General features: G+C 35.6%; 1 protein-coding gene across 1 annotated transcript in view; it reads left to right on the forward strand.

Annotated features, from left to right (window-relative positions):
• MED13 (mediator complex subunit 13) overlaps nt 1-15,511 on the forward strand; it is a 98,037-nt gene that overhangs the window by 68,265 nt on the left and 14,261 nt on the right. Inside the window, exons 17-23 of the mRNA XM_068975873.1 lie at nt 4,834-4,995; nt 8,985-9,208; nt 10,812-11,001; nt 11,873-12,335; nt 13,506-13,725; nt 14,382-14,573; nt 14,756-14,979. Of these exons, the coding sequence (XP_068831974.1) occupies nt 4,834-4,995; nt 8,985-9,208; nt 10,812-11,001; nt 11,873-12,335; nt 13,506-13,725; nt 14,382-14,573; nt 14,756-14,979 (1,675 nt within the window). The remainder of the gene's footprint in view (nt 1-4,833; nt 4,996-8,984; nt 9,209-10,811; nt 11,002-11,872; nt 12,336-13,505; nt 13,726-14,381; nt 14,574-14,755; nt 14,980-15,511) is intronic.

Below are 15,511 nucleotides of genomic sequence, written 5' to 3' on the forward strand. Positions count from 1 at the left end.
TACCTATTCATCTGTTGATGGGCATTTGGATTGTTTACCCTCTTTGGCTGATGTGAATAATGATACACTGAACATTTGTGTACAAGTTTTTGTGTAAACATATACTTTTATTATAAGTCTTGAGTGAACTTGATAACTCTTGTTTTACTTTCTGAGAAATTGCCAGACTCTTTTCTAAAGCAGCTGCTCCATTTTACGTTCCCATCGCAGTGTGTGAGGGTTCCACTTTTTCCACATTCTCGTTAACACTTGTCGTCATGTGTTTGTAATTATTGCCATCATCATCATCATACTGGATTGTGAAATATTATCTCATTATTGTTTTGATTTGCATTTCCCTAATGACTAATGATGCTGAATGTCTTTTCATGTGTTTATTGCCTGTTTGTATTTTTTCTTTGGAGAAATGTCTTTTCAGATCCTTTGGCCATTAGATCCTTTTTAAATTAGATTGTTTTGTTTTTTCATTGTTGAGTTGTGAGTGTTCTTTATATCTTCTGGATATAAGTTTCTTAACATCTGCACATATTTTCTCCTTTTCTCTGGTTTGTCTTTTCCCTTTCTTGATGCTATCATTTGAAGGAGAAGAGTTTTTAATTTCGATGAAGTTCAGTGTATTATTCTCTTGTGTACTTTTTGGTTTGTACTTTTGGTCCATACTTTTGGTGCCATATCTACAAAGACTTTAATCCTAAGTCATGAAAATTTACTTCTGTTTTTTTCCTGTGAGTTTTATTGTTTCATCACATATTTACATCTGTGATCCATTCTGAATTAACTTTGGTATATCATGTAAGGAAGAGGTTCAGTTTTTTTCTTTTGCACATGAATATCCAGTTGCCTTAGAACCATTTGTTGAGAAGATTATCTTTTCACATTGAATTGTGTTGGCATCTTTGTCAAAAATCAATTGACTGTAAATATGAAGTTTTATTTCTGGATGCTTATTTCTGTTCTACTCAATAGAATATCTGTTCTTCATGATCACTCTTAAAAATATATATTCTAAAACCATTGCTTTCCAACCAGATTTCAGCTTTGAGACCTGGCAGTTATATTCTTTTTCATGCATTCCTTCCCACAAGATTATAAGATCCCTGAAGACATGAATAAGAATGTATTTCACAGTATTCCCAGCAGCTAGCATAATTCCTGAACTATAGTAGGTCTTTGTTATATGTTTTTAATAATGAAAGATTGTGAATGAGAATCTCTCTGAATTAAAATCAAACTGTAAATTCCTGAACTTTACTCATATCAGAATTTCTCAGGGTAAGCTCTGTATATGTGTTTTATAAAAGTTCCCCTTTTGATTATGATAAACAACCTTAGCCAGTGAAAGCTTTTTCTAGATTTTATGTAAACACATATCAATACACAGTTCTATTTGTGTAAAATATCTTCCAGTTTTAAAACCTGTTTTTTATTTACTAGTGTATTATCAGTCCACTTCAAATAGCTCTTATCACTTTAAGTAGTATTTTTGCTATGTATATACTAGTTTATTAAGTATAATAGTTATTCAGCAATATATCTGAAATTTAGTTATTTCTGATTCTGTATACTATTTATTGGAGAAGGCAATGGCAACCCACTCCAGTACTCTTGTCTGGAAAATCCCATGGACGGAGGAGCCTGGTGGGCTGCAGTCCATGGGGTTGCTAGGAGTTGGACACGACTGATCGACTTCACTTTCACTTTTCACTTTCCTGCATTGGAGAAAGAAATGGCAACCCACTCCAGTGTTCTTGCCTGGAAAATCCCAGGGACGGGGGAGCCTGGTGGACTGCTGTCTCTGGGGTCACACAGAGTCGGACATGACTGAAGCAACTTAGCAGCAGCAGCAGCATACTATTTATAGATATAGGGAATTAGAGCAGGAAATAATCGGTTAGGCAATAATAATAATAATGAATTAAAGTTAAATGATTTAATGTAACAGAGTGCTCAGACAAGATTTAATGATAGAACTGAACCATTCTCAAGGGACAGATTAATTATATTAGGAAATATCATGGTTTTTTAAAAAGCCATTTGATGTTTAAGAGCATCACCTTTCATATCTATTCTGATAGTTGGTCAGAAATGTAGATCATAATAATTTGATAATCTGTAAATCTGTTAAGTCTAGGTTTATAAAAATTATGTGGGTATTTAAGTCTAGGTTTATAAAGTATTTATGTGCATTATGACAATATCTAGCAGTGTGAACAAGTTTATATGTTACTATGCAAATTGTATACTTTAGAATTGTTACAGTTCACTATTTTTCACAAATTAAACTTTAATCATAGTAACCAGTGTTATCTATCTGACCTTTTTACCAAAGTAGAGGTATTTAAAGTGGATAATTAATAATACCATTTAATACCAATTAATGGTACCATTCGTGTATGAGGTAGTCTTCTGTCTATTAAGGTACCATGGAAAAGAAATGCAAAAAAGCAAAATGGCTGTCTGGGGAGGCCTTACAGCTGTACAAAGAAGAGAAGCGAAAAGCAAAGGACAAAAGGAAAGATACAAGCATCTGAATGCAGAGTTCCAAAGAATAGGAAGAAGAGATAAGAAAGCCTTCCTCAGCTATCAATGCAAGGAAATCAAGAAAAATAACAGAATGGGAAAGACTAGAGATCTCTTCAAGAAAATTAGAGATACCAAGGGAACATTTCACATGAAGATGGGCTCGATAAAGGACAGAAATGGTATGGACCTAACAGAAGCAGAAGATATTAAGAAGAGGTGGCAAGAATACACAGAAGAACTATACAGAAAAGATCTTTAAGACCAAGATAATCACAATGGTGTGATCACTCACCTAGAGCCAGACATCTTGGAATGTGAAGTTAGAAAGCATCACTATGAACAAAGCTAGTGGAGGTGATGGAATTCCAGTTGAGCTATTTCAAATCCTGGAAGATGATGCTACGAAAATGCTGCCCTCAATATGCCAGCAAATTTGGAAAACTCAGCAGTGGCCACAGGACTGGAAAAGATGAGTTTTCATTCCAATCCCAAAGAAAGGCAATGCCAAAGAATGCTCAAACTACCACACAATGCACTCATCTCACACGCTAGTGAAGTAATCCTCAAAATTCTCCAAGCCAGGCTTCAGCAATATGTGAACCGTGAACTTCCTGATGTTCAAGCTGGTTTTAGAAAAGGCAGAGGAACCAGAGATCAAATTGCCAACATCCGCTGGATCATGGGAAAAGCCAGAGAGTTCCAGAAAAACATCTATTTCTGCTTTATTGACTATGCCAAAGCCTTTGACTCTGTGGATCACAATAAACTGTGGAAAATTCTGAAAGAGATGGGAATACCAGACCACCTGACCTGCCTCTTGAGAAATCTGTATGCAGGTCAGGAAGCAGCAGTTAGAACTGGACATGGAACAACAGACTGGTTCCAAATAGGAAAAGGAGTACGTCAAGGCTCTATGCTGTCACCCTGCTTATTTAACTTACATGCAGAGTACATCATGAGAAATGCTGGGCTGGAAGAAGCAGAAGCTGGAATCAAGATTGCCGGGAGAAATATAAATTACCTCAGATATGCAGATGACACCACCCTTATGGCAGAAAGTGAAGAGGAACTCAAAAGCCTCTTGATGAAAGTGAAAGTGGAGAGTGGAAAAGTTGGCTTAAAGCTCAACATTCAGAAAACGAAGATCATGGCATCTGGTCCCATCACTTCATGGGAAATAGATGGGGAAACAGTGGAAACAGTGTCAGACTTTATTATTTTGGGCTCCAAAATCACTGCAGATGGTGACTGCAGCCATGAAATTAAAAGACGCTTACTCCTTGGAAGAAAAGTTATGACCAACCTAGATAGCATATTCAAAAGCAGAGACGTTACTTTGCCAACAAAGGTCCGTCTAGTCAAGGCTATGGTTTTTCCAGTGGTCATGTATGGATGTGAGAGTTGGACTGTGAAGAAAGCTGAGCACTGAAGAATTGATGCTTTTGAACTGTGGTGTTGGAGAAGACTCTTGAGAGTCCCTTGGACTGCAGGGAGATCAGCCCTGGGATTTCTTTGGAAGGAATGATGCTAAAGCTGAAACTCCAGTACTTTGGCCACCTCATGCGAAGAATTGACTCATTGGAAAAGACTCTGATGCTGGGAGGGATTGGGGGCAAGAGGAGAAGGGGACGACAGAGGATGAGATGGCTGGATGGCATCGCTGACTGGATGGACGTGAGTCTGAGTGAAGTCCGGGAGTTGGTGATGGACAGGGAAGCCTGGCGTGCTGCAATTCATGGGGTCACAAAGAGTCGGACACAACTGAGTGACTGAACTGAACTGATGAGCACCAAAGACAATCAAAATAAATACAAAAGGGAAGAAATTGATTTGATTAATTTATAAATTGGTTAATGAGCTAATGAATGACTTTATGAAGATAAGCTACGGTGTTTTTTATTACGTTTCTTCTTGGTTTTAAATACCTAGAAAAATCATCTCTATAGGTGATTCTAGTGATAAAGAACCTGACTGTGAATGCAGGAGACATAAGAGACGTGGGTTCAATCCCTGGTTCAGGAAGATCCACTGGAGGAGGACATGGCAACCCACTCCATAATTCTTGCCTGGAGAATCCCATGGACAGGAGCCTGACAGGCTACAGTCTTTAGGGTCGCAAAGAGTCGGACACGACTGAAGTGACTTAGCATGCACGCACAGGTCATTTTAGATAGAACTCAATATAGTTCTGTACAAGCAGATGCTTAATCTTGGTGGTGTCGAGCTGAATTTACTTTCCTAGATGGATTTGTTATCTTAAAATTTTTCGTTTGTTGACAATAGCAATTCTTCTTTTTTTAATGGTTGTAGATGTGAGTGTGCAGTGCTCACAAGATATACTTCGAATGCTCCTATCGCTTCAGCCAGTTCTTCAGGATGCTATTCAGAAAAAAAGAACAGTAAGGCCTTGGGGGGTTCAAGGTCCTCTCACTTGGCAACAATTTCATAAAATGGCTGGCCGAGGCTCTTATGGTAAGTAATTTATAATCATATGTATTGACTTATTTCATATCAGTTCTCAGTATCTTTACCCAACTCTAATAAGCACATTTATCTTCCTTAAATATTTCTGTGGCATATGCTTGACTTAAGGCCATTGTGGTCAATCTCAGCCTTCCTTATTTTAAACATTTTCAGCATTCAGTTTACTGAATTTTCCAATCTCACTTCAGAAAGAACACCTTGTTTTTACATGTTAGATTGACCAGTAAGATTCTATGCTAAGAAAGAATCATACTGCCAAATTTTTTAAAAGGATTGATACACTACTTTTTTTGTAAGTTACCATTTTACATACAAAATTGAATGAAAAATGATATAAAAAAGATAATCCTAGTGTTAAGAGGCCCAAAGGTCTTCCTTTTTAAAAAAAACAAAAACATGAAATTTGCCAGTTGTGACAAGAATAACTCCCGCATAGTACACAGTAGATTTGTAATCAACTGTAATGGAAGGAACATTCATAATACTTGAACTATCTGTTGAACATTGTCTCTAGAGGGGAAAAAATTGTCTCTGAAAGGTGAGATGTAATTGGAACTTTAAAATATATTTGGAATCACAGTCCTTAGCATTGAAATCCTTGACTTTTTTGCATGGTTTTAGAATGCATCATGTACAGAAGTAATAGATTTGCTCATATTTTCCTTTTCCTCTTATTAATGGGTAAATAAATTTCATTAAAAAAAAAAAGATATTCGGGGCTTCCCTGGTGACTCAGTGGTTAAGAATCTGCCTGCCAATGCAGATAGGTTCTATCCCTGGTCCCTGAAGATCCCACAAGCTGCAGAGCAGCTAAGCCCATAAGCTAGCACTCTAGAGCCTGTGACCTGCAACTCTTGAAGTCCAGGTGTCTAGAGTCCATGCTCTGCAACAAGAGAAACCATTGCAATGAGAATCCTATGCACTACAACTAGAGAGCAACCCCTGCTCACTGCAACTAGAGAAAGCCTGTGTGCAACAACAAAGATGCAATTCAGTCATTAAAAAAAAAAAAAACACCTTGATACTCAGTGAAAACTGCAGTTTAATTATAGTATTTTTAGTTTTTTTTTTCTATTTTTTAAATAGATTTACAATGATTTTAAAAGATTTAAAATGATTTGCAATGTTAGTTTCAGGTGTGCAACAAAATGATTCAGTTATACATATATTTATTCTTTTTTAGATTCTTTTCTCATATAGGTCATCACAGAATCTTGAGTTAGGGTTGTACAGTAGGTCTTTGTTGATTATGTATAGTAGTGTGTATATCACAGGCTCCCGATTTATCCCTCCCCCCTACATTTCCCCTTTAGTAACAAACGGTAAGTTTGTTTTCAATATATGTAAGTATGTTTCTGTGTTTGCTAATAAGTTGATTTGTATCTTTTTTTTGCAAGTAGATTCCACAGCTGAATAGTCTATGATATTTGTCTTTTTCTAGGTCCATGCATGTTGCTGCAAATGGCATTTTTTCATTCTTTTTTATTACTGAGTAATATTCCATTATAGGGTTCCCAGGTGGTGCTGCAGGTAAAGAACCTGCTTGCCAATGTAGGAGACATAAGAGATCTGGGTTCGATCCCTAGATCGGGAAGGTCCCTTGGAGAAGGGCATGGTAACCTACTCCAGTATTCTTACCTGGAAAATCCTGTGGACAGAGGAGCCTGGAGGGCTATGGTCCATAGGGTCGCACAGAGTCAGACACAACTGAAGTGACTTAGCACACAGCACAGGCACACATTCCATTGTATATATGTACTGAGCTTCCCAGGTAGGGCAGTGGTAGAGAATCTGCCTGCCACACAGGAGACCCAGGTTTGATCACTGGTCAGTCATGAAGATCCTCTGGAGAAGAAAATGACAATCCACTCCAATATTCTTTTTTTTTTCTTCTTCTTCTTAATGCCAGTATTTTTGCCTGAGAATCTCATGGACAGAAGAGCCTGGTGGGCTACAGTTCCTAGGGATGCAAAGAGTCAAACACTACTTAGCAGCTAAACAACAATATTTGTACCATGTCTTCTTTATCCATTTCTTTTTCAATGGACCTTTAGATTACTTCCATGCCTCGGCTGTTGTAGATAGTGCTGCAATGAACACTGGGGTGCATGTATCCTTTGGGATTATGATTTTCTCCAGATACATGCCCAGGAGTGGGATTGCTGGATCATGTGGTATTTCTAAGTTTTTTAAGGAACTTCCATATTGTTCTCCATAATGGTTATACCAGTTTGCATTCCCACATACAGTGTAGCAGGGTTCCCTTTTTTCCACACCCTCTCCAGCATTTGTTGTTATCGTATTTTTACATTCTTTTTAACAGTCAAATGGCTGCATATATTCCATTATTCTTTACACACGGTGTAATTTTTACCAGTCTACTGTTTATGGATGTGTATTGTTTGCATCATTATCATTACGGCTGTTTTTCTATAATGTACACAATTCCTGGCTTAAAGCACGTGTGTAATTTTTTTAAAAAAAGTATTGCCAAATTGCTCCCTACCATAGCAGTTTAAACTCCCATCAATAAAATGCCTGTTTCCCCAAACCTTTGCCAGTGAGGTGCTGAGTAGATGGGAGAAAATGGTGTGTTTCTTTATAGTTTGAATGGTAGAATAATACAGACTGTAAAGGTAGATTTCCTGAATCCTAATCCCATTTGTGCCACTTTTTGTGTGACACTGGACAAGTTATTAACTCTTCTATTCCTGCTTTCTCACCTCTAAAATCAAGTTAATATTAGTGTCTGCCTCATGGTTTTCATGGGGTTAAATGACTTAATGTATGTAAAGATCTTTGAACATTACCTGGCATGTAGCACTTGCTATTAATTATTTTAAATTCTTTGCTCTTAATGAGATTGAGCATCTTTTTATGTATAAGAGGTATTTCTGGGTTTTGTGAACTTTGTCCATATCCTTTGCCCATTTTTCTGTTATGATGTTGATCATTTTCTTATGGATTTATAGGTTCCCTTTCTATGGTAAGGGAATTAACCTTTTGTTGTATGTGTTGCAAATCTTTTCTTCTGATTTGTTTTTAATTGTTTGCCTTTGTTAGTAGTATTTTTTCATGCCACAGTTTAAAATTTGTATTGTCAGGTTAATCATTTTTATTTTTTTTTTTTAGTTTTAAATTTTATTTTTATGATTAATTTTTGCCCTTGCTGTTTCTTCATTGCTGCTTGTGGACTTTATCTAGTTGCAGTGAGTGGGGCTACTCCCTAGTTGTGGTGTGCCGGCTTCTCATTGCTGTGGTTTCTCTTGTTACAGAGCATGGGCTCTAGGTACGTGGGCTTCAGTAGTTGTAACACATGGGCTTGTTGCCCCATGGCATGTGGAATCTTCTCAGACCAGGGATTAAACCCATGTTACCTGCACTGGGAGGTGGATTCTTAACTGCTGGACCACCAGAGAAGTCCAGGTCAATCAATTTGTATATGTACAGATTTTACATTATGCCTGCGAAGATTTTTTCTAGTCTAAATTTATTCAAAGTAAAATGATGATGATACAGGTGAAAGGGATTAACAGGTACAAACTTCCAACTATAAAATAAATAAATCATGGGGATGTAATGTGCACATGGGCAATGCAGTTCGTAAAATTGTAACAACTTTGTGTGGTGAATAATAGTAACAGATCTTATTTTGGTGATTATTTTATAATGTATGAAAATGTCAAATCACTGTGTTGTACACCTGAAACTAATATTTTTAAAAACTCTCCCTCCCATATTTTCTTTTGTACTGATAAGTTTTTCACTCAAATTAATTTTTTTCATTTAAGTGAAGGTATAAGTCACATGTGTCATACAGATTTTTAGTAAATTCCTAACTGTAAAAGTCTCAGTCACTGACTTTTAGGCATTTTTGTCTTTAAATATTTTTACTACTAATAATAACTTCACTAACTCTTGACATTTAAATGTTCCTCTTTTAGATCTTTTCTTAAAATATGTCTTTTCTTGTTTAGGAACTGATGAATCCCCAGAACCACTGCCAATTCCCACGTTTTTGTTGGGTTATGATTTTGATTTTCTGGTGCTTTCTCCATTTGCTCTCCCTTACTGGGAGAGACTTATGCTGGAACCCTATGGATCTCAAAGAGATATAGCCTATGTTGTACTCTGTCCAGAAAATGAAGCCTTGTTAAATGGAGCTAAAAGCTTTTTTAGAGATCTTACTGCAATATATGAGGTAGGTACTTTAAAAGGTCGTTTTAAAACACCTTATGATTTGTATGTTTATATATAAAATATGCTGAACATTTCAGTTGATTGGTAAAGAAGAATAATGATGTCAGGCTAGATGTTTAGTTCTTGTACCAGCCAGTTACATTCTTTACAGCTTTGACCCAGATCCCTTGTTAGATGTGTATGCCATGACTCACGGTGGAAGTTGCCATACTGAGGGAAAACATTGTATGCGTATACATCCCATTTAAGATAATCTTTTTCTGAAAGAAAGGGTAATGTTGTTAAATGGCTAGGAAAAAAATTACATTTTTTAAAATTCTAGTCTTAAAAAGAATTCTTAATTCTGCAGGACCTCAGGTAGTGACTCTAGTCCTTATTTTGCTCATAGTAAGTATATAGCTATGATAGGCCTCTCTAAGACTCATTTTATTTCTGAAATTCTTGGCAGGTCTTTTAAGTTATAATTCTTAGGTTGTATCAATCATTGAGTGCAATGATTATAAGTTTTAAGTACTCTGGAACATAAAGTCTTCATTTTATAGTCATTCCTGAGTATCCTGAGGGTATTGATTTTAGGACCCCTTGCAGATATCCAAATCTATGGATGCCCAATCTCTTATATAAAATGTCATAGTATTTGCATATAATCTACACATATCCTCACTTATACTTTAAACCATCTCTAGATTACTTCCAATATCTAATACTATATAAGTAGTTGCAGATGTGGGAAATTCAAGTTTTGCTTTTTGAAACTTTCTTTTTTTTTAATATTTTTGATCCATGGTTGGTTGGTTGAATCTGTGGTTGCAGAACCTAAGGATATGAAGGACCGATGGTATTTTCCTACAAATACTTGGAAGTCTAGTCTTTAAAATTTCTTTTACAATCTGAATCATTATTTTGTGCCAGTTTAGTTCCTCATTAATACTCTGCTTAATAATTGCAAGATATCTGTAGTGTGTTTTATAAAAGAAAATATTTCCAAAGAGTGTTACTTAGAACACTAGTCCTGCAAAATCTTCCGAGAAAAAAATTCCATAGTTAGATAGGTTTGGAGAGACATTGTGTATTTATTTACCTTTTAGAGATTCATTATACATGTTAGATTATTAAAGCCTTTGAAATTCTTACAGTAAAGAAATTCTTTGTCATAAGTTTTTGTAACCCAGTGTTGCAAACCTATTTGAAATTGGACTTCATATAACAAACCATAGTGGCCAGCAGAATTGGAGGCAGAGCTGAATATTTGTATTTATATACATGATTTGAAATAGTTATATGACTTAAAATGGCTGCAGATCTATACTCAGTTACTTCTGTATTCTGCAAGTTTTTGTTATTCAAATTACATGGTTTTAGTGCTATTATTATCTAGGTGTTTTATTTCATTGGAGATAACTTTGATAGAAATTTAATGGATTTCTAATGTAAAAAGCATGAAGACCTATGGCACTATTTCACACTTGATATTTTTATTCCAAATGTTAATTATAAATGATAAAGCTTATTCTTTAAATAGCTTCAATGCTTTATTTTATGATATGTACTAAAAACAACTATAGCAAATTCACTAATTCTGATTTCTGTATGTATATTTATAGTGTTGTCGATTGGGTCAACATAGACCTATTTCTCGATTATTGACGGATGGAATCATGAGAGTTGGATCTACTGCATCAAAGAAATTATCAGAAAAGTTGGTAGCAGAATGGTTTTCTCAGGCAGCTGATGGTAACAGTGAAGCATTTTCTAAACTCAAGCTTTATGCACAAGTCTGCAGATACGACCTAGGTATTGAAATTATATTTATTGTATAAGGCCAATTTTAGCAAAGTATGACCCAGTCCACCAACTTTTTGTAAATAATATTTTAATGAAACACAGCCATTCATTTATTTACAGGTTGCCTGGGCCTCCTTTTGTGCTATTAAAATCAGAGCTAAGTAGTTGTGACAGAGACTGTGTAACTTGCAAAGCCAAAAATATTTACTGTCTGATCCTTTACAGAAAAAACTTTGATCACTGCAATAGGGCTCCTATCAAGTAGGAAGATATGTGTTTTTTGTTTAAGTTTATTAACATTGAGATTCTTGATTTGTTAATGGTTTAGAGATAAAAACAACTTGTAGTTCCCTCTACAATATCAAGAGAGAGTTCTTTGTTAGCATTAAGAAAATGACAATTATTAAGACTTGTTTTTAAAACCCTTAACTGAATATCAGTGGATTTACTTTAGACTTAGTCCAAAGAGACACAGAACCAAAACATTGAACCTCATTAGACATTCCTATCATTTGAACTCCATAATTTGAACCCCTCTGTTTTATATTGAATTAGACCCCAGTATAGTCACTTTTCAACTTGTGACCAGGGAACTCTTTGAATGGTTTAATGAAAACTTGCTGGATATTTCATGGAAATCATTTTTTTATTTTGTATCTGTTGGTTTTTCAATTGAAAGTGGTTTCCAATTCCACTCAGAATTCATTTTTTTCACTTTCTAGGGGAAATAGTAAGCTAGTGTGCGCTACACTGTTACCAGGCAACTTAGGGAGAGGGTAATTACTGAAAAAGTATCCACTAATAATTATTCACATAGTAACTAAAGAACCAATTAGTGAAATAAAGAATTAACTATCCTGCTTGTTTTTATTTTCTTTAGGTCCTTATCTTGCATCCCAGCCACTGGACAGCTCTTTACTTTCCCAGCCAAATTTAGTTGCCCCTACAAGTCAGTCTTTGATTACACCACCTCAGATGACAAGTACTGGAAATGCTAGTACCCCATCTGCCACCCTGGCCTCTACAGTGAGCAGCACTATGACAATGACTTCAGGTGTTGCCATGTCTTCTTCAGTTGCCACAGCTAACTCAACCTTGACTACAACTTCAACTGCATCTTCGTTGTCCTCCAACTTGAATAGTGGAATGTCATCAAATAAACTACCTTCATTTCCACCTTTTGGCACTATGAACAGTAGTGCTACGGGATCCATGTCTACACAAGCAAGTACAGTTCCGAATAGCCAGCTAGGAGGGCAACCTCCATCCACTCTACAAACTGCTGGCATTTCTGGAGAGTCGTCTTCAGTTCCCACTCAGCCACATCCTGATGTGTCTGAAAGGTATCTTTAAATATACTAATTTTGCAGAAATATAAATATATGCCGCTTCTGTCTGAATAAGAATATAGAAAAGCCTTTGATCTTACCCTTGAAATTTTAGTTTTTAATGTTGAATATTTTACCTATAAAATTATGATGAAGACTCTTTGTAAAGTCTTTTTTCATAGAATCTCAGAGTGGAAATGAAGACCCTGAAAACCGTCTAGTCCAGTTGTCCTGTGATGTTTGAGTCTATTCTGTGACATAATTGTCAAGTTGAGTCGCCTGTGCAAATCACTCCAATAATCTATAAGTCACTATTGAATGACCCTGTTCAGAGGCATAAGAGTTGTACCAGGGTTTGAATCTTGCTCTGTCATTTACTGGCTATATCACTTTAGGAAAGTTACCTAACCTTTTTGAGCCAGTGTTTTCTTATCTGGAAAGTGGGAGCAGAAGGATATAATGTACATTGTGTGCCTCAGAAAATGCTTCCAATCTCATTAGTTATTTACAACAACAACAATGATGATGACAGCTCTGTTCCTTTTATGAAGAAGGTATTCCCTTTTGATTTATAGGTTAGGGTAGCCTGAGCCTGGTTATGTCTTTCAGCTCCCAGGTGCAGTTTACCCCAAAGTTATAAATGTGATTAAAAACAAACTCTTAATTACCCAGCTAGATCCTTTTATCTTTAATATCTATAGATTTGGAGTTTGAAAAACTCATACCACCATCAAAGAATGAAGCTTAATCACCAGTGAAGTTATGAAGTATGAAATGAATGTGTATTTTCTAAAAATGTAGTAGACCACTGACTAAGTCTGGAAAACTGGTTTCTTTTTGGTCTAGTTCTGCCTCTAGACAGCCTTGTGATCTTGGGCAGCTCATTTAACTTGTATCTCAGTTTTAACACATAAGCACTATGCTGTCTGACATTTCTTATACTCTGTGGTTTTAAGAATTCTATTTGTTTTAATTGCAAACCTCTTAATGCCAAGGGTCTTTGTATACCATGAAATTGTGAACATTTATGATTCTCTTTGGAACGATGTCCCTCATTTTTAGAGAGGCTCTCGATAGCACCCCACCCCCAAAGTGGGGAGAGGATAAGAACCTCCTTTGATGCTATTTTAAGAAGGTAGAGTACAGATTTTTCCCTAACTGTCTTATTTCTACTTCAAATTTTAGCACAATGGATCGGGACAAAGTGGGCATCCCCACAGATGGTGATTCACATGCAATCACTTATCCACCTGCAATTGTTGTTTATATAATTGACCCTTTTACATATGAAAATAAAGATGAGAGCACTAATTCTTCTAATGTATGGACTTTGGGGTTACTTCGATGTTTTCTGGAAATGGTCCAGACTCTTCCTCCTCATATTAAGAATACTGTTTCTGTACAGGTAAGAATGATAAATGTTACAAGTTTATTTAAAACAATTTGGTCCTGATAGACATTTCACAGCTACTATTCTATATCTAGATTGATTTTCTAAAAGCCAGATTCTATTTTATTGACTTCATTTTAAATGATATTAGAAATCTTAGAGAGTTTATAAAAGATAAACTTGCAGTCATACCACAGTAATAATGGAGAATAAAAAGATTGCATTAAGTAGAGTAAATGTTTCTCCTATGTTACTTTTATGTAATATAATTTTTAAATTCATTGGATTAAATAAAATCAAGAATGGACTGATATAAGCTAGAGTTCTAAATAAGACTGATTATAAAGTAAAAGTAGAGAAAAACTAACCACATTAAGTTGTATGCAGAGAATTTGAATTATTTCTTTATATACTACAATAGGACTATGGCAGTCAGTGGCAGTATTAATCAGTATGGCTGCTATGTAGAAATGTTTAAAGATTTTTACATAACTCATTAGTATAATTGAGTATTAAAATCTATGTACTAGATAAGAAAGTATAATTCTTTATTATTTTACTTAGGTTCTGTTTAAATTTTCTAAAAATTTTTTTAGAGTTTTAAACCTACTATTCTTTTTTTATCTCTTGTTAAGAGTTTAACATTTGTACTATTTGCCTTTAATTCTTAGATTGTTCCCTGTCAGTACCTGTTGCAACCTGTGAAGCATGAAGATAGACAAATCTATACCCAGCATTTAAAATCTCTGGCTTTTTCGGCCTTTACCCAGTGTCGGAGACCACTTCCAACATCAACCAATGTGAAAACATTGACTGGTTTTGGTCCAGGTTTAGCCATGGAAACAGCTCTTAAAAGTCCTGATGTAAGTATGTTTTCCATAACCAAAGTTATTAAATGACTACTTTGTATGATTTTATGCAAAACTAAGTGCAGATTTCTTTTTAGTTCTTATTTTCCAGTTATCTTGTAATGGGTTTTTATTTTCAATAAAAAGTTTTTCTGCACTTGTATGGTGCCATAGTAACTTAACATTTTATTCTGCAGAGACCAGAGTGTATTCGACTTTATACACCTCCTTTTATCCTGGCTCCAGTGAAGGATAAACAAACAGAGCTAGGAGAAACCTTTGGGGAAGCTGGACAGAAATATAATGTTCTTTTCGTGGGCTACTGTTTATCACATGATCAAAGATGGATTCTTGCATCTTGCACAGATCTATATGGAGAACTTTTAGAAACTTGTATCATTAACATTGATGTCCCAAACAGGTATTTTTATTTTCTTAAATGTGTCATTATATTAAGTCTTGGGATTATGGGTACTTTTCATTTCTTTTATAATGAATATTTATATTGTATTATGTAAGAGAATTAATTTTGATTAATCTGTTAAATAGACAAAAGAGGTTAAAGCCCCTAAATTGTATATAATAAACCTTGAGGTAATGATTTTAGCCTAACAAATTTTGAAACATGGGACTAGAAGGTCATTTGCAATTTAAAATCCAGTAAACCATCCTAGAACATCTATTTTTCTCATGTACCATCTAAGATACAGTCCCTAATAAACTGAATTAACTTTACTCACTGAAAATTTTGGGCTACTCTGGTGGCTCAGTGGTAAAGAAGCCACCTGTCAATGCAGGACATGTAGGTTTGATCCCTGGGTGAGGAAGATCCCCTGGGAAATGAAATGGCAACCAACACCAGTATTATTGCCTGGGAAATCCCTGGAATGGAGGAACCTGGCAGGCTACAGTCCAGAGGGTCACAAAAGAGTCAGATATGACTAAGTGACTAA

The sequence above is a fragment of the Capricornis sumatraensis genome, chromosome 8, assembly GCF_032405125.1.
Source record: "Capricornis sumatraensis isolate serow.1 chromosome 8, serow.2, whole genome shotgun sequence".
NCBI lineage: Eukaryota > Metazoa > Chordata > Mammalia > Artiodactyla > Bovidae > Capricornis > Capricornis sumatraensis.